General features: G+C 41.8%; 1 protein-coding gene across 1 annotated transcript in view; it reads left to right on the plus strand.

Annotated features, from left to right (window-relative positions):
* SORCS2 (sortilin related VPS10 domain containing receptor 2) overlaps positions 1–20813 on the plus strand; it is an 838677-nt gene that overhangs the window by 699779 nt on the left and 118085 nt on the right. Inside the window, exon 6 of the mRNA XM_077814654.1 lies at positions 18720–18784. Coding sequence (XP_077670780.1) covers positions 18720–18784 — 65 coding nt within the window. The remainder of the gene's footprint in view (positions 1–18719; positions 18785–20813) is intronic.

A 20813-nucleotide genomic window follows, 5' to 3' on the forward strand; every position in this document is an offset into this window, starting at 1 on the left:
AAATTGTGGTCAGTTGTGGAAGTGATCAAATTTTATATTTAACTAATTGCCTGAATTCTGTTGGGAAAAAAAAATCAAAAAAATCTCAGCTTCCACATGTTGGCTTTAATATAAAAAATACAGAGGGTTTCATCCAATTCTAATTTTAGCATTATTTATTATTATTTTGTATTCCAATCATACCCACAAAGTGCTAGACACTGTCTATCCACACAGGAAGACATGGTGTCTCCCCAAAAGATCTTATCATCATAGTTCCTTTGGTATTTCTGAACAGCGTGAATTGCATTGCAGTGTATCTTTATCCTTGTGCAGTCATCTCTGGCTTTCAAGATTATGGAGTTAGCCAGCTGTTGGCCTACACTCTAATGGACTTAACTAATTTCAGCTGCCTTCCTAACTAGTGCCTGCACTTGCTGTGTTCCCCCTCCCCAAGTTCTTTAGGCAATTGGGGTATGTCTATGCAGCAAAAAGTCAGTTGACTCAGGCGTGGGGCGTTTGTGCTCCAGGGCTAAAAATGGCAGTGTAGATGTTCAGGCTTGGGCTGGAGCCTGGGCTCTGAAACCTGGTGCTCTACAGGTGAGGCGCTAGGCCCTGGCCAACCCAGCAGTCACTCTGCTGAGCTTCTTATTTGGAGAAAGAACAAGAGGACTTGTGGCACCTTAGAGACGAACAAATTAATTTGAGCATAAGCTTTCGTGGGCTAAAACCCACTTCATTGGCGGTTTCTCTTTGTAAAATATGGAGATTATAAAGTAAGGGATAATATACTAAATACATATATATATATATAAAAATATCATGGTCAGATTGGAACCTGGCAATCCATCCCAAGCGCAGGTTAGCATGTAGAGGCACTGCTCCAGAAGCGGGACCGGCAGCAAGCTGTGAGTCTGTGTCACGATCTGCTTCCTTCTTGGAAGCTACCTGTGTCACAGCTACCTGTGTCAGCTCTGGTGGACCTCTTTTCACCTGCGTGGGAGAAAGAATACCAGCTCCTTTCCCCCCCACAACTCCGTCACACAGTAGGGCTGATCATTGAGGCTCACAGCAGTATGTTTGTGCCACAAATGGCCAAATTCCATTCAAAACTCACATCAGCTGGGAATTTCCAAGGTAAGATAGATCCTTCTTCCTACATAACCATCGTTATGAAGGTTCTTTTGAGTCTGTCTTAGCTACCTTGTCCTATACAGTCAAATTTAGAAGCAACATTCTGGGCCAAATTCTGCTCTGGTTTATTTCCCATTTTCTTCATTGGGGTTGCACAGGGTATATAAGTCAGGACGGGGTATGGCTCACTATCTTTAATTAGAGAAAAAACTTATAATGTGCTCGTAGTTCTATCATCTTGTGGTTTTTTAATCCTTGGCTATTATGAAACACAAATTAATAACAATTATAAAAGAAATCAGAACTTCCTTGTTCTACACACTTGTTTAATGATGGTTTTCTTATCCTGTTTTAAGTATATTTAGTGCAGATAGATTATGACAAACTGAACATTATATCAGAAATTAAAGCTAATTCTGAGTGAGTGTTACAAAAGCAAACAAACAAACTAGGAGTATTTCTTCTATCTTGGGCCCTGATAAGGTAGGGAAGACATTACAAATCCAGGAATTCAGTGGGATTTAAGCACATGCTTAAAGTTGAGTATGTACTGTACTGAGGTATTTTCCTGAATAGGGAACTTTCCTAAATTAATGAGACAGAATCAGGTTATAAATGCTGAAATTTTGGTTAAATTAGATAAATAATGGTTACTATTACTACACAATCTTATTTGTTTGAGAGCTTGTTCTTCACATTCAACACAGGTGACTGTAACAGTATTTAAACTAAGTAGTTACACTCTCTCTCTCTCTGTAGTACAGTATACAGTCTGTGTATATTTATATATGTTGCATGGTGTGTGTGTGTGTGTGTACACACACACACGCACACCATATAAAATACTATATATATGCACATACACATACACCAGAAGGAATGGACTAAAGGAGCTGAGAGAGGTGCAGTCTCATCCAGGTCATATGACAATTGATCCAAAAGAACAGGAGGCACTTACAAGCCAGCAGACAAAACACTTAGAGAGAGCCTAGTGTTAACAAAACTGGTTTTAATAAGGTCACTTTTAGTTCTATATTTATTACCTACTCCTCCCTCATACCCACCTATCCTTGTTCTCTTCGTTTTTTTTCACCCTCGGTTTGTGGTATTAACTCTTCTGCCAAGTAAAGTCCACATATGCTCTGTCCTATACAATTCCGTTCAGAGGTCAGGAGGCAGAACCAGACTAGTCAGCCAGTGGCAAGGAGAGTGTGACCCATCCCTGGAAGATCCAGCCAGAGATTTTTTGTTTTGCCTACTCCGCTGCAGATAGGCTTTTCCAGATCTCCTTGTTGCAAAGCAGAGCACGTCAGAAAGTGGAATTTCTGTCCAGTATTTTGACATTTTTTTAATGTCCACAATGGGGATGAAAAGCCAAAATATTGAGAAGAAAAATAGAATAAGATAAAAATAAGAAAGAAAATAAGAAACATTTTGAAGACTTAAGAATAATAATAATAAAAAAATAGCTTGGAAATATTGAAAAAAAAAACTTTGACATTTTTCAGTTGAATCAAAATGTTGTGCCCTGAAAAAATAAAATGTAGATTTGCAATGGACATTTTATGTCAAAATATCAACTCAAAACTATTTAATTTCAAATTAACATTAAGAAATGAAATATTTTGTTTATTTAAAAGTGTCACTTCAGAAAATTGAAAAATTGCAACAAAATCATCATTTCTCCATGAAAAGTTTAAATTTCAACAAAACATTCTTTGATCAGAAACTTTTGTCACAAATTTTTGACCAGCTCTATTGCTGAATAGAAGCTGAAACCAACCAAACCTAACCAAAATGGGATGTTTTTATTACAGTTATTTAGCTTAATGGATTTTAACCCTGATTGACTCGTGTTTTATCAGGTACTTAGCATACCTATGGATGGGTACTGTGGGGAGGTTTCTCTAGAAATAGCATTATTTGGCCTTGTCCTGAAAGAGGTGAGACACTCACAACTCTCAGCGAATTCAGTGACTGTTGTGGGTTAGGCCCATTTTAAAAAATAAAAAACATAATGTAATAACAATTCCAAAGAGGAGAAAATTTCATAGTTTGGGATTCCTCTCACTCCGTTGACATACAGTGAGTTGGACTCTACAAACCTTACTCATATAGGGTGAAATTCACCTCTGTGCAGAAGGCTAGCACAAGATCTATCCACCAGTTAAGTTCTCCTTAAGTAACACATCAGTAATGCATGGGCTGCGTGTTGGCTGTCTACACAAGGGCTAACCTCACCCCAAGACAGTCATAGAATCATAGAATAGAATATCAGGGTTGGAAGGGACCTCAGGAGGCCAACTAGTCCAACCCCCTGCTCAAAGCACGACCAATCCTCAGCTAAATCATCCCAACCAGGGCTTTGTCAAGCCTGACCTTAAAAACCTCAAAGGAAGGAGATTCCACCACCTCCCTAGGTAACCCATTCCAGTGCTTCACCACCCTCCTAGTGAAAAAGTTTTCCTAACATCCAACCTAAACCTCCCCCACTGCAACTTGGGACTATTACTCCTTGTTCTGTCATCTGCTACCACTGAGAACAGCCTAGATCCATCCTCTTTGGAACCCTCTTTCAGGTTGTTGAAAGCAGCTATCAAATCCCCCCTCATTCTTCTCTTCTGCAGACTAAATAATCCCAGTTTCCTCAGCCTCTCCTCATAAGTCATGTGCTCCAGCCCCCTAATCTTTTTGTTGCCCTCCACTGGACTCTTTCCAATTTTTCCACATCCTTCTTGTAGTGTGGGGCCCAAAACTGGACACGGTACTCCAGATGACGCCTCACCAATGTCGAATAGAGGGGAACGATCACATCCCTCGATCTGCTGGCAATGCCCCTACTTATACATCCCAAAATGCCATTGATCTTCTTGGCAACAAGGGTACACTGTTGACTCATATCCAGCTTCTCGTCCACTGTAACCCCTAGGTCCTTTTCTGCAGAACTGATGCCGAGCCATTCGGTCCCTAGTCTGTAGCGGTGCATGGGATTCTTCCGTCCTAAGTGCAGGACTCTGCACTTGTCCTTGTTGAACCTCATCAGATTTCTTTTGGCCCGATCCTCTAATTTGTCTAGGTCCCTCTGTATCCTATCCCTACCCTCCAGCGCATCTACCGCTTCTCCCAGTTTAGTGTCATCTGCAAACTTGCTGAGGGAGCAGTCCATGCCATTCTCCAGATCATTAATAAAGATATTGAACAAAACCAGCCCCAGGACTGACCCTTGGGGCACTCCGCTTGATACCGGCTGCCAACTAGACATGGAGCCATCGATCAATACCCGTTGAGCTCAATGATCTAGCCAGCTTTCTAACCACCTTATAGTCCATTCATCCAGCCCATACTTCTTTAACCTTCTGGCAAGAATTCTTTGGGAGACCGTATCAAAAGCTTTGCTAAAGTCAAGGAATAACACATCCACTGCTTTCCCCTCATCCACAGAGCCAGCTATCTTGTCATAGAAGGCAGTTAGGTTAGTCAGGCATGACTTGCCCTTGGTAAATCCATGCTGACTGTTCCTGATCACTTTCCTCCCCTTTAAGTGCTTCAGAATTGATTCCTTGAGGACCTGCTCCATGATTTTTCCAGGGACTGAGGTGAGGCTGATTGGCCTGTAGTTCCCAAGATCCTCCTTGTTCCCTTTTTTAAAGATGGGCATTACATTAGCCTTTTTCCAGTCATCCGGGACTTCCCCAGATCACCTTGAGTTTTCAAAGATAATGGCCAATGGCTCTGCAATCACATCCGCCAACTGTTTTAGCACTCTCGGATGCAACGCATCCGGCCATATGGGCTTGTGCTCGTCCAGCTTTTCTAAATAGTCCCGAACCACTTCTTTCTCCACAGAGGGCTGGTCACCTTCTCCCCATGCTGTGCTGCCCAGTGCAGTAGTCTGGGAGCTCACCTTGTTCGTGAAGACAGAGGCAAAAAAAGCACTGAGTACATTAGCTTTTTCCACATCCTCTGTCACTAGTTTGCCTCCCTCATTCAGTAAGGGGCCCACACTTTCCTTGACTTTCTTCTTGTTGCTAACATACCTGAAGAAACCCTTCTTGTTACTCTTAACATCTCTTGCTAGCTGCAACTCCAAGTGTGATTTGGCCTTCCTGATTTCACTCCTGCATGGCTGAGCAATATTTTTATACTCCGCCCTGGTCATTTGTCCAATCTTCCACTTCTTGTAAGCTTCTTTTTTGTGTTTAAGATAAGCAAGGATTTCACTGTCAAACCAAGTTGGTCGCCCGCCATATTTACTATTCTTTCTACACGTCGGGATGGTTTCTTCCTGCAATCTCAATAGGATTCTTTAAAATACAGCCAGCTCTCCTGGACTCCTTTCCCCCTGATGTTATTCTCCCAGGGGATCTTGCCCATCAGTTCCCTGAGGGAGTCAAAGTCTGCTTTTCTGAAGTCCAGGGTCTGTATTCTGGTGCTCTCCTTTCTTCCTTGTGTTAGGATCCTGAACTCGACCATTTCATGGTCACTGCCTCCCAGGTTCCCATCCACTTTTGCTTCCCCTACTAATTCTTCCCAGTTTGTGAGCAGCAGGTCAAGAAGAGCTCTGTCCCTAGTTGGTTCCTCCAGCACTTGCACCAGGAAATTGTCCCCTACCCTTTCCAAAATCTTCCTGGATTGTCTGTGCACCGCTGTATTGCTCTCCCAGCAGATATCAGGGTGATTGAAGTCTCCCTTGAGAACCAGGGCCTGCAATCTAGTATCTTCTGCGAGTTGCCGGAAGAAAGCCTCGTCCACCTCATCCCCCTGGTCCAGTGGTCTATAGCAGACTCCCACCACGGCATCACCCTTATTGCTCACACTTCTAAACTTAATGCAGAAACTCTCAGATTTTTCTGCAGTTTCATACCGGAGCTCTGAGCAGTCAAACTTCTCTCTTACATATAGTGCAACTCCCCCACCTTTTCTGCCCTGCTTGTCCTTTCTGAACAGTTTATATCCATCCATGATGTTACTCCAGTCATGTGAGTTATCCTACCAAGTTTCTGTTATTCCAATCACATCATAATTCCTTGCTCGTGCCAGACTTCCAGTTCTCCCTGCTTGTTTCCCAGGCTTCTTGCATTTGTGTTTAGGCACTTAAGATAACTCGCTGATCATCCCGCTTGCTCAGTATGAGGCAGGAGTCCTCCCCTCATACTGTACTTGGAGTCCTCCCCTCATATGTGTTCTTGGTGAGTAAGGACTACGGAATGTGCCCTATTTCATTTTCAGTTAGAATTAGGGAACTTGTTTCTTTATTACTATATCTCAATCCTTAAAGAATTTATTTTCCTCAACTAAGTGGAGTATGTCGATCCTGTGCTTTAGAAATCTATTTTTCAAAATATAGGCTCTTTATTTTCGCGAATGGTTAAAAAAAGACTTTATTTATGAAGAGCTCTTGCACTCTGGAGACCAAAGTTCAGTTCCTAACATGAAATCCTATGTGAGTAATCAGTCATAGCTGGAATCATGGATGTCAACTGTAGTGGGTTTCTGGCTATTCAAGTGCCAAGTGAAAAAGGGGATTTCAGACATGTCATGCCCTTAAGGAGGGGGAAGTGGAGATAGGATTTCACTGAGTCTGTAACACTGAATTTTGTGTGAAAGGCTTTTGACTGTTAAGCCAAGAATCTGTATGGACAGTCATTCTTACATTTGGCTTGATCAGTTAAGGTAATATTTATTTTCACTTTTGTGCTGAGATCAATATGACAAACAGCTCCAGTACTGCTATTAAAATGAGATGGGCTGGGAGAATATTTTCATTAAAAAGTATTTAAACATGGGGGGCAGACACAGAGCGGGGGGCAGACACAGAGCAGGGGACACTGGCCTGGTAGGACATTGAATGAGCAGTTGACAAATTGATTTTCAAAGATGATATAATGAATTCCCCTTGCCACGTCCTAAACATAAAGCAGTTGTAACTCAAATATATTATTATATTGTGTAAATCAAATTTTTTTGTCTCACCAAGTAACTCAAATTCCCAGGAACCATTATCCTTTAAAGCTAATCAGAGCAGACATTTGCAACAGTGTTTAAAAAAAAAAATCCCCACAGTAATGTATGTAGTAAAAACAGTTTTTCACCTGGTCCTTCCATTGTAAGCAATGAATAATGCTGTTTTCACTGGATTTCTAAGGAGTGCTTTGCTGTTGAACTGACAGTGTGAATTACTGAAAATCAGTTTCAGTTCCAGATCTTGAACCTATTAACGTTCTGATAAGCATACTATTATTATTAACGGGTTATATTAAAGCGGTGCTGGAGAACAGAGAGTGCAAACTTGCTAGTTTTCACTGGGTCTTTGATAGGAGGCTCATGTAACAGTGATGAAGAGGGTTTTGTTTGTTGTTTTTAGAGCTAGCTTATTTGAGGATCTCTCTGCATCAGCATGCACCACAGTAAATTGCATGAAATATTTAACAATGGAGCCCTTTTGTGTGCTTCTTGAGGAACCTAATTAGTGTAGATGAGCTATACATCCATGACAGATTCCACCTGATTAGGTACCTAATTCTTGCTTCTCTTGAATAAAATGAGATTAAAAAAAAAGAAATCATCCCCTGTCTCTTCCCCCAAATTAACCCAGGGCATTTAAAATACAGAAGTACTGCCTATGTGGAGATCATATCCAAAGGCATCAGCTTTATATTATAGTGTGTGAAGGGTTATTGTTCATGATCCACATTTCAAAGTGTACTGTGTGTTAACAATTTGTGTTTTTGACTCCCATATATTATGTGACTGTAGGTCAAATTATAAATGACCACTACTACTTTTCTGATATTTTTTGTGATTGAAGTAAGTGAAAGCTGTTATGAGCAGCTCACAAGGATGAGAAATAATTAAATAAAATAACAATCTTGGTTAAAACAATATTAAAGGCTTGACAAACTCAGACAAAGGAATTCTGAATATAGAAATTCTTAGTGTTCTTACTGAGAAATGTAAAATGTGCACAATGTGTGAGTGTATATTTGTGTAGACACAGACACAGAAGCTTGTTTTTCTACTCCATTATATCATTTTTATGCTGGTGTAACTCCCTTCAAGTCAATGTTTTGCACAGTGTAAAAACTGAGTTAACAGAGTTGAGAATTAGGGTCCGTGAGATGGGGGCTGAAAGGAACAGAAGAGGAGCTTAAACCTCCCACACACACACTAAAATTGCAGGGAGCTCTGCATAATTAAGCGGCCTAAGTGAGAACCTATTAATAGCTATTTGTATCAAATCCATCTAAAAGATCAAATTCAGGCCACTCATGATGTGTATGTGGGAACAAAGGTGGCCAAAACCCATGAGGACTGATGTAGCACTGACTTGCGCCTTGTTTAGTCATGTATACTCTTCTACAGTTGGGATGAGCCACTACCAAATCAGACTAGTAGTTTCACACTCACTTTGCTACAGGTATATACAACTCCACAATAGAGCTGGTCAGGAGATGAGAACATGAGAATTCAGGACTGGAAGGGATCTCCTAATTCATCAAGTCCAGCCCCCCTGCTATTACAGGTGACCCCATCCTATAATAATACACTTACCAAGCTCCATCTTAAAACCAGTAAATTTCTTGCCCCAGCTACTCCTATTCAGAAGTTCTTCCAAAACCTCCTCTGGTTAGAAACCTCCTTCTCTTTCCAGGCTGAAATAACTCATGGGCATTTATACCCATTTGTTCTTGCACCAACATTGTCCTTTAGTTTAAATAACTCTTCTCCGTCCTTAGTATTTACCTCCCTGATATGTTTAATGTCTTCCTCCTTCCTCCATCTCCCCCCGCCACACCCCGGGAATATTTCACCCAAACCAAAAAAATAGTCAAAATTTTCAGTGGAAAAGATTGGGCTGAAAACTGCCACAAATTGAGGAATTTTTAGCTGAACACTGATGAAAATTAAAAATTATCAATATTTTTGGTTTTTAACACAAAATCTAACATTTTCAAGGAAAGCAGGTACATTGAGAAAATACTTGTTTCCTTGAAAACCCAAATTGATGGAAAATTTGTAGACAGAAGTAGTCCACAAAGTACACACCAGTTGAAAATCAGGCATTATGGAGCCCACATGCCATAGATTCTCCAGGGCTGCAGAAGTGGTATTCTAAGGTAGGGGTCAGGGAGTGTGGGCCACCTTGTAGTGTATACCCCACAGATCCACCACGCGCCCCACACTGCTGAAATCAGTTATGCACTTGGCACTAGTAATCTGTGTGAGCGGCTGAGCAGGCTTTCCTGAGCCAGCTAGAATAATATTGCTTGTGTATCAATAGTAACTTTGTCTGTATTTGAGGACAGACAACAAAAATGATTTTGGCAACAAAAATTATTAGGGGGCTGGAGCACATGACTTATGAGGAGAGGCTGAGGAAACTGAGATTATTTAGTCTGCAGAAGAGAAGAATTAGTGGGGATTTGATAGCTGCTTTCAACTACCTGAAAGGGGGTTCCAAAGAGGATGAATCTAGACTGTTCTCAGTGGTACCAGATGATAGAACAAGGAGTAGTGGTCTCAAGTTGCAGCGGGGGAGGTTTAGGTTGGATATTAGGAAAACTTTTTCACTAGGAGGGTGGTGAAGCACTGGAATGGGTTACCTAGGGAGGTGGTGGAATCTCCTTCCTTTGAGGTTTTTAAGGTCAGGCTTGACAAAGCCCTGGTTGGGATGATTTAGTTGGGAATTGGTCCTGCTTTGAGCAGGGGGTTGGACTAGATGGCCTCCTGAGGTCCCTTCCAACCCTGATATTCTATGATTCTATCATTCTATGAAATGTAAAGAGGGCCTGGATATGTCCCACAGTATTGGTAACATCCAACTGAGCTGTCCATCCATGAGCTGCATGTATTGTGTGTGTCCTGTAAATTAGTGTTTCCCATACTTTTAAAAATTTATAAGTCTTCTGCGCCCACCAGGTCTGCAACCCCACACTTTAGTAATTCTTAGATTCCAAGGCCAGAAGGGACCATTGTAATCATCTAGTTTGACCAGCTGTATAACTAGGCTTGGCAGACTTTTTAAAATCATTTCAATGGATAATATATTATTATTTTTGAGCATTTTTTAATTTGTTTGGAAAAGTATTGTGGGGGGGCGCAGTCAGACAATAATTATGTAATCACAGTAGACGTTGAGCTTCAAAAAGCTAAAGCTTAATAACCATTAAAACACAAATTGTCAACATCACATGTTGAAATACACAAAGTAAATATCCTTAAAACAAATTTGAATACGTTCTCAAGCAGCATTTTTCTTATTTTGCCTATCTGTAAATTTTGATTATTATCAATGGAAATATTTTTTCATTGGTTTGTGTGTGAACAGTAAAGTCAATGTTTAATGATATTTACTTATAGAAACCTAACCTTCCAAGCCTATATATAACACGGGACACAGAACTTCCAAATGCTTGTGTAGATCTTCACAGTCTAATACTGTATCTTCTTTGTTACACGCTTTGAGGACCAGTGAAAATAGTTAACAATGTTGACCTTTAAAGCACCATTGGCATGTGAGTTATTTAAATGAAGGGAGCAGTTCACACTTCAGAGTTATTGTTTCAGGCTGTCTGCAAACTCAGTGCATTGGTTACACACACTTCATGTTTTGAGATTTTCTTTGCTACCATAACAACCAGAGACTGAGTTCTTAAAAAATGAAAGCTTGAGACTCTGGAGAACAATTCAGAGATCTATCCATGCCTTACCCTTTGTGGTCCTGAGGGGCAGCATCCCACACTTTGGGAGACATTGCTGTATATTAGTATAGCTGAGACTCAAATCTAGACCCTGATGATCTAAAGGTTACGCTTTTACTAGATGAGCCAAAAAGGAGCCTCCCCTATGCAAGCTGAATTAAACTTGTCTCAGCTGGTGGTTGTTCTTTAAGTATCTTACAGAATTGTAATAAAGTGAAACACAGTTTATATATACAAAACATGTATTGTCTGTACATTAATGTTTTTTTAAAGCTAACTTGCCTGTTTTATTACTGGACTATTAATAGGATCAAGTCCACATTCAGTGGCTTATGTATAGTTACAGCAAGTAGTTATGTTGGAAGAATACAAGAAAAACATCTGAACCAGAAACAAACAAACACATACACGCTATTTTCCCCCACCAAGCTAAAAAAAACCCAAACACTTTCATTTATCCACATCGGTTTAAATAATTTTTTAAGGGGAAGAGAGCATCTGGGGATCATAGTGTTAGAGAGCTTATTCCTTCACTCTCCCACTTCCCTGGTCCTTCTCACATGAACAGAGAGCAACAATACCCGAAGTCCGAAGGTGCAAACAATTCGATGTTTATTGGGGTGAACTTCCAGCAAGCTTAAATACAAGTTCCTTTTCCTTATTTCCGAATCCCAACTTACTTCCTGTTTGCCCCTAATTTATATAGTAATATTCTTAGCTATACCTTAACCAATCATTCTACTAAAATTTAACTAACCAATCCTAACATATTGTAACATGATTATGTAACCAATTATATCCCACCACCTTAATTAGTTTACACCCAGCAAAATTAATTATACAGCAGACAGGAACAATCACAGAACCAGACAGAGATTATACAGACAAACAATAGCAAAGTGGGAACTATAATGGCAAGACAATACAGAAGTGAGGATTTCACATCCCAGTATTGATAAGTGAGTTCTTGCCAGACAGGATGCTATCAAACTAAGTTTTCTTTTACATTTTCTAGGCACTTCCCTTTCTCTGGAGCTGATAGGCATACAATCCTGTCCTGATAGTGCCTAACAGCCCAATAGCACCTTATTTCAATGTGACTAGTTTGAAATGTAAGGATGTGACCGTTCGCTTCCCAGCTTATGTCTGCCTCTGCTGCTTAGCCAAAGGCCTTAGCCTAAGAACAGGGCCGCAGACTGTCACAGTAAGAGAAGGACCTTACATTGGCAGACAGTGATTTTGATTCTTTCTTTTATACCTCTAACTAGCCAAGTGATAAGAATACACCTAAATTCTTAAAGTACAAGCCTTTACAGGCAGGCCTGAATATCTATATCCTAACACATAGAATCATAGAATATCAGGGTTGGAAGGGACCTCAAGAGGTCATCTAGTCCAACCCCCTGCTCAAAGCAGGACCGATCCCCCACTAAATCATCACAGCCAGGGCTTTGTCAAGCCTGACCTTAAAAACTTCTAGGGAAGGCGATTCCACCACCTCGCTAGGTAACGCATTCCAGTGTTTCACCACCCCTCATAGTGAAAAAGTTTTTCCTAATATCCAACCTAAATCTCCCCCACTGCAACTTGAGACCATTACTCCTTGTTCTGTCATCTGCTACCACTGAGAACAGTCTAGTGCCATCCTCTTTGGAACCGCCTTTCAGGTAGTTGAAAGCAGCTATCAAATCCCCCTTCATTCTTCTCTTCTGAAGACTAAACATCTCCAGTTCCCTCGGCCTCTCCTCATAAGTAATGTGTTCTAGTCCCCTAATCATTTTTGTTGCCCTCCACTGGACTCTTTCCAATTTTTCCACATCCTTCTTGTATTGTGGGGCCCAAAACTGGACACAGTACTCCAGATGAGGCCTCACCAATGTCGAATAGAGGGGAATGATCACATCCCTCGATCTGCTGGCAATGCCCCTACTTATACATCCCAAAATGCCATTGGCCTTCTTGGCAACAAGGGCACACTGTTGATTCATATCCAGCTTCTCGTCCACTGTCACCTCAGGTCCTTTTCTGCAGAACTGGTGCCGAGCCATTCGGTCCCTAGTCTGTAGCGGTGCATGGGATTCTTCCGTCCTAAGTGCAGGACTCTGCACTTGTCCTTGTTGAACCTCATCAGATTTCTTTTGGCCCAATCCTCCAATTTGTCTAGGTTCCTCTGTATCCTATCCCTACCCTCCAGCGTATCTACCACTCCTCCCAGTTTAGTGTCATCTGCAAACTTGCTGAGGGTGCAATCCAGACCATCCTCCAAATCATTTATGAAGATATTGAACAAAACCGGCCCCAGGACCGACCCCTGGGGCACTCCACTTGATACCGGCTGCCAACTAGACATGGAGCCATTAATCACTACCTGTTGAGCCCGACAATCTAGCCAGCTTTCTATCCACCTTATAGTCCATTCATTCAGCCCATGCTTCTTTAACTTGCTGGCAAGAATACTGTGGGAGACCGTGTCAAAAGCTTTGCTAAAGTCAAGGTACAACATGTCCGCTGCTTTCCCTTCATCCACAGAGCCAGTTATCTCATCATAGAAGGCAATTAGATTAGTCAGGCATGACTTGCCCTTGGTGAATGCATGCTGAGTGTTCCTGATCACTTTCCTCTCCTCTAAGTGCTTCAGAATTGATTCCTTGAGGACCTGCTCCATGATTTTTCCAGGGACTGAGGTGAGGCTGATTGGCCTGTAGTTCCCAAGATCCTCCTTGTTCCCTTTTTTAAAGATGGGCATTACATTAGCCTTTTTCCAGTCATCCGGGACTTCCCCAGATCACCTTGAGTTTTCAAAGATAATGGCCAATGGCTCTGCAATCACATCCGCCAACTGTTTTAGCACTCTCGGATGCAACGCATCCGGCCATATGGGCTTGTGCTCGTCCAGCTTTTCTAAATAGTCCCGAACCACTTCTTTCTCCACAGAGGGCTGGTCACCTTCTCCCCATGCTGTGCTGCCCAGTGCAGTAGTCTGGGAGCTCACCTTGTTCGTGAAGACAGAGGCAAAAAAAGCACTGAGTACATTAGCTTTTTCCACATCCTCTGTCACTAGTTTGCCTCCCTCATTCAGTAAGGGGCCCACACTTTCCTTGACTTTCTTCTTGTTGCTAACATACCTGAAGAAACCCTTCTTGTTACTCTTAACATCTCTTGCTAGCTGCAACTCCAAGTGTGATTTGGCCTTCCTGATTTCACTCCTGCATGGCTGAGCAATATTTTTATACTCCGCCCTGGTCATTTGTCCAATCTTCCACTTCTTGTAAGCTTCTTTTTTGTGTTTAAGATAAGCAAGGATTTCACTGTCAAGCCAAGTTGGTCGCCTGCCATATTTACTATTCTTTCTACACATCGGGATGGTTTGTCCTTGTAACCTCAATAAGGATTCTTTAAAATACAGCCAGCTCTCCTGGACTCCTTTCCCCCTGATGTTATTCTCCCAGGGGATCTTGCCCATCAGTTCCCTGAGGGAGTCAAAGTCTGCTTTTCTGAAGTCCAGGGTCTGTATTCTGGTGCTCTCCTTTCTTCCTTGTGTTAGGATCCTGAACTCAACCATTTCATGGTCACTGCCTCCCAGGTTCCCATCCACTTTTGCTTCCCCTACTAATTCTTCCCAGTTTGTGAGCAGCAGGTCAAGAAGAGCTCTGCCCCTAGTTGGTTCCTCCAGCACTTGCACCAGGAAATTGTCCCCTACGCTTTCCAGAAACTTCTTGGATTGCTTGTGCATCGCTGTATTGCTCTCCCAGCAGATATCAGGGTGATTGAAGTCTCCCATGAGAACCAGGGCCTGCGATCTAGTATCTTCTGCGAGTTGCCGGAAGAAAGCCTCGTCCACCTCATCCCCCTGGTCTAGTGGTCTATAGTAGACGCCCACCACGACATCACCCTTGTTGCTCACACTTCTAAACTTAATCCAGAGACTCTCAGGTTTTTCTGCAGTTTCATACTTGATGAGATAATGAACTTTAAATGTCAGCCCAATCCACATTAAAACAGATCAGTTGCAGCCTCTTGCTCTAGAGTGTTACAGTGGAAATGAAAATATATGTACAGATGCAGACCTTACTTTTGTCACTGCCAGGTGCTGCCATTGTGTGGAATGAAGCTGTCAGGAGGCAATTGTCAATTCTGGGATATTAAAAGAAGTATGAAAAGCCTAAAGCTATTGACAGACATCAAAATCTATGTTTATGAAGCCACTAGTGATAAAGTATGGATCCGAGAGGTTATTTAAAGTGTACCCCAAAAACAGTCTTTGCATTATTGATGACAAATGGTATCTCCATCTCAACTTCTGAAAATTTAAGCTTGAAGTTTCTGCAGGTTTGTTGCTCGGTTGTATGGGGTCAAGTGCAAAAAGTAAAATATTCAGCAAACAGCATTCTTCTTCTCTGAAGAGCAACTGTTGAGCTATCATGGTTGATTTGACATATTACAAATATCTAGATGGATAGAGATGTTCCACACTGTGAAAAAGATTGAAGATCTTCCCACCATTCACATACACCTTAGCTTAAGCCATTCTGTGGGTTAAATAGCTTCTCTGGCTTAGGATATTGTTCACAAAATACCACAATAGATTTTAGAGTAGCAGCCGCGTTAGTCTGTATTCACAAAAAGAAAAGGAGTACTGGGGCACCTTAGAGACTAACCAATTTATTTGAGCATAAGCTTTCGTGAGCTACAGCTCACTTCATCAGATGCATTCAGTGGAAAATACAGTGAGGAGATTTATATACACACAGAACATGAAAAAATGGGTGTTATCATACACACTGTAAGGAGAGTGATCACTTAAGATGAGCTATTACCAGCAGGAGAGCGGGGGTGGGGGGAAAGAAAACCTTTTGTAGTGATAATCAAGGTGGGCCATTTCCAGCAGTTAACAAGAATGTCTGAAGAACAGTGGGGGGTGGGGGAGGGAATAAACATGGGGAAATAGTTTTACTTTGTGTAATGACCCATCCACTCCCAGTCTCTATTCAAGCCTAAGTTAATTGTATCCAGTTTGCAAATTAATTCCAATTCAGCAGTCTCTTGTTGGAGACTGTTTTTGAAGTCTTTTTGTTGTAATATTGCGACTTACCAGTTGGAGAACACTTCAATCTCTCTGGTCACTCGATTACAGACCTTGATTATCACTACAAAAGGTTTTCTTCCCCCCCACCCCCGCTCTCCTGCTGGTAATAGCCCATCTTAAGTGATCACTCTCCTTACAGTATGTATGATAACTCCCATTTTTTCATGTTCTGTGTGTATATAAATCTCCTCACTGTATTTTCCACTGCATGCATCTGATGAAGTGAGCTGTATCTCTCAAAAGCTTATGCTCAAATAAATTGGTTAGTCTCTAAGGTGCCACAAGTACTCCTTTTCTTTTTACAATAGAGTTTGCATTTTGCAGACCGATTTCTCAACAAAAGCAAGATTTTTCTCTTGTTTGTGATCTAGCAATTTCCTGCCTTGTCTTATCTCCTGTTCTCACATCTCACTTCTCTCCCCATTAATTTTGTCCAAAATACTGCTGCAAATATCTTTCTCACCGGTTCGTCTGATCATGATTTTTCTCATTGTTAAGAGCTAGTTTATGACTTTTCTACAAGCCCTGTGTATAGGGCAGCATGTACCTTGGATCATCCTAGGAGCAATGCCGGGAAGGCCTTGTGCCCCTCAGAGACACGCTTCCCTCCCTGCTTCTCCCATCGTCTGTGGGTAGGAGTACTACTTTGCTGCTGGCACACTACCATGTTGCATCATGTGTGCTAGCTAGCAGATTGTGTGGTGGATTCAAGGCTCCACCCATTCCTGACACCACCTCTGGGGGATGGGTAGCGTCTACATGCACAGTACCAAGTCATAGTCTAGTTCTGAGTGTCACACTACTACCCATCTTTTTCCATGATCAGGTCAAACTTCTCATCTGCACCTTTAAAGAACTCATTAGTATCTCTTCTCACTCACTTCTCTCATCACATTTTCTCCTCCACACCATTTTATTGCATCCTAACCTTGTCCTCTTACAGAGGACTTCTACCAACCCTACTTGGAGGGCTTAAGTGGGATTAAAGTGGTTCATAGACCTTGGGCTGGCCCTCTGCTCACAGATGAATACTATCCATTTACAATAGCACTTTTAAGACACACTTTTCAGACACAGAAGCCGTGGGATGGGGGGAAGCCCCAACAGCCCCTGACCCCCTCCCCGGTAGAAGCTGTGGGATGGGGGGAGCCCCAGCGCCACCCAACCCTGTCCCTGGCAGAAGCTGCAGGATGCCAGGGGAAGCCCCCAGTTCCACCCAACCCTGTCCCTCGCAGAAGCCTCAGGGCAGCAGGAGAAGCCCCTGCCCCCGCTCTCTGGCAGAAATGCCAGGCGGGCAGGGCAGGAGAAGCCCAATCACCTGGTCCTCCACAGAAGCTTGGGAGTGGCAGGGGAAGCCCCAGCACCCGCTGTGGCCCTGGGCCTGAAGGAGCTCTCACTCCCTGCTGTGGACCCGGGACCGTGGTGCGGGGACAGAGCTTCTCTGGTCTTGGGGCTGCAGTGGGGAGGCAGAAAGGAGTGAATGGGTTGCAGGGGGATGCAGTGGGGGGGCAGAATGGGGAACCCTGGGTGGAACAGGGATGGGCCCCGGGGAAGGGGCAGAAAGGGGTGGGGCCTCGGGCAGGGCCAGGGGCAGAATGGGGGCTGGACCACAAGCGGAGGGATGGGAAGGGGCCCCCCACTTGCTCCGGCCCAGGGCCCCAGGGAGCCTTAATCTGCCTCTGAGTCTGACCCTTAATCTTTCCCATAAATCAGTCCCACCAATGCCATAATCAATCAGTCATTAAACAATTATGCAAGTTCAACATAAAGTATACTCTTTATTGCTCATAACCATACCAAGATCATCACTTGCTCTAAGTATTTTAGTGATTTTTAAAAAGTATCCAAATTGCACTTTCTCAGTCCATGTATTTGCTCCCTGTGTCTTCATGTCATATCTGCTTACTTTACGGGCTCTTATATTTTGCTAGTGTTGGCATTGAAAAGCCAATGCAGTTGTGGAAGTGTGAGCTGGATTCTGTTTTGCTGGGTGTATTGTCAGCAGAATTGTGTCACCTAAATGTTCCTTGCAGAATCTTCCTTATGAACCATGTTGTAGGAGGCAGAAAGAGTACCACTTCATTTTCTAATCCTAGGCTGAGATAGAAGCTCTGAGGTTTAAAAATAATCTTTTAGCTGAGCAAATGTGACAGTTATCTGTTCCGAGAGAATCAGTCTGGATCCCCGTTATTTCTTTTATTAAGTTAAAATGCACCTTTAGTTCCATTCTCAGGATTTCCTACTGAATATTATTCTTCATTTTTAAATTGCTTTGTCAAAAGAGAATCTGTACTTCCAGTGAATGTGCCTAACAAAGAGTAATTGATTAGTTACAGGGGCTGTGTGTCAGGTTTAGAAGATTTCTAGTACAAAAAGAACCCCAAATATTTCTTAGCAATATATTTGCCCTATTGTCACTAATGTCAGAGCTAGTTGTAAAAGAGAATGTGCTAACGTTCAGTACTGTATATTTATGAAATTAGGAAAGGATTAAACTGGGATTGCCTCAGAAAGATCCAGTTTTATTTACTGTTCCCCACCTATTTCTGTTCCTTTCTCCAGTTGAACTTAACGTATATCCTGGTGGTTTGTGTGTTCTAGTAATGGAGATTCTAGTAAAACAGAAAAAGCAACGCATAATGCTGAGAACAGGAAATGTATGATTTCCATCCAAATAATCTAAAATTATAAATGGGGTTTATTTTAAATGGCCAATGAGGATGTGGGAGCAGTTTAGTACAAAATCTTTCTATTTTTCCATCCATGTAATTACTATTCTGTAGCAGGCCCAAGATAACTTAATTATATTATGTTCTCAGGGCCATTGCCGGAGTTGACAGAGACCCTGATTTGGTTCATATGGAAATCCAGGACCCCAGTGGAGGTATGCTGATGAAAATGATAGCAATAGATACCTGGTGTATTGGTGTTTCTTTTGATTTTAAAGACTACTTTTTGCATTCATTTATAAAAAAGTGGGAAGAAATATTTTCCACTTGTCAGATTCTTGCTCTGTTTATATGTATTCAGCAAAACTGTCCTGATATATAAAAATGTAGTATGATTTAAAATGTACTTGTTTTCCGCTCTGAAATAAATTGAACTCAAGATGCTATGCTCCAGTGAAAAAGTCCATTAATAGTGCAATTTGTTCTGGCACTTAAACGTTGAACATTTTTTCCTGATTTGCAAATACAGCTGGCAGTGCAATGTAGTGCTGGATGAGTGTCTGCTAGAGTGAATCCTCGCATGTGTCAGCTCCACTGAATTAACAGTCTTTTCCCAGAAAATCCTTATGTTACACATTCAACATAGTTTTGTTTTTGTTTTTAAAAAAACATACTAGTAGTTACAAAAAGTACAAAGTAGACACTACAATTACAACATATATGTGTCTGTCTTCTTAGGAGTTCTACCCTTGAAAGATGGTTTAATTCTGCAGATGATCATCCTACCTCCTACACACTATTATACATTAATTGTAAAGGATGTATAACTTAACCTTTCAGACCGTGATAGCTCTTTCCCCCCACCCCTGCCCTCAGCACTGTGAAAAATTAAGGCCAACCCTTAAAAATCAGGTACCTAAAGTTCAGCTCCCAAATCCAAGTGGTCACATGTCACAGAAGCTCAGAACAGTTGCAGGACCCAATGAGTTTTTGAGTAGTTGGTTGGGTCTAGTGAGGGGAGATTCAATAGGAGCTGGATGGAAGAAAATTTCCCATTCATTCAACAGAATAGTGGTACGATTACCATGAGACAGTGGCATTGCCCTGATGCTACATTAGCCTTTACTGTTCCTGCAACCCTGTTCTTCAGAGGACAGTGGCCAGTCAAGGTTACATGTGGCAGAAGATCCATCGTCGTGACCTGGTTCCTCCTCGATTCCACCCTTTCCTCAAACTGCTGTGTGGTGATAATTCCATTTCCTAGATTAATAGATTCTTAAAATGATTCCAAGTGGGTCTGTGAAGAGCGAGCACATTTTTTTCCCCTTGCGAATTCTCTCTTACCTCCACTTGCCTGATGAAATCATTTCCATTACACCTGGGGCTCTCCACAGTTAGAGAAAAAGAGTTAGGGATTTGTCCTTTGTTTTTTTTTTTAATTAGATGTGAACTCAGCTATGCATTTGGCTCCGTATTTTATGTGTCACCAAGGCCACAATGATAGTGGCCATTTGCAAAATTCATGTTCACAGATGTATTTGGAAGTTTAATGTCCTCAAAATGCAAGGGGGGCAAGGGTTGGATCCAGCATGTTTGATTTTTGCCCATTTCTAGATTTTATAACTCATTCTGTAACTTCAGAATAGAGTAGCAAAAAATAGCTGTTGGTTAACTAGTATCCATGTAATAGTTCACCACTTTTTTTTTTTTTTTGGTTAAATTCCATGAGAAAGTTGAACCATGTGCATTGAATCTGATTCCCTCAAATGAACTATCACAAGTAATTGTGTTGTGTTTATTTTCTAAAGAAGAATCTGAGAAAGGAACACTGTTCTCTTCCATGATTTTTAATACATTTATTTCCTGGCTGAGTCCTTTAGTGCTTTATCTGGCCCTGTTGAGGTCAATAGAAGTTTTGCCTTTGACTTCAATGGAAGCAGGACCTAGAGACTAGAGACTTTACTAGTTTCATGCTTGTCCATGTGAGTTATGACTAAATAAAGGAATTTTGATGGCACTTGGCTGTGTTTGCCCTATTTTCCTTGTGAAAATAGTTTGGAGATAAGCAGTAGAGTATGGACTCAAGCTGCTTCAGATCCACGTACAGATTTTAAAACTGTCCCAAAAGTTTGACACTGTTTGGATTTGGTGTTCTGGTTTGGACCTTCTCATAAAAATCTTGACAAATGGGGTCTTGGCCGGTAAGTTTCTTATCACACTGCAGGAATAATGAAACACATGAGC

Source organism: Eretmochelys imbricata, chromosome 4 (genome assembly GCF_965152235.1).
Source record: "Eretmochelys imbricata isolate rEreImb1 chromosome 4, rEreImb1.hap1, whole genome shotgun sequence".
Taxonomy (NCBI): Eukaryota; Metazoa; Chordata; order Testudines; family Cheloniidae; genus Eretmochelys; species Eretmochelys imbricata.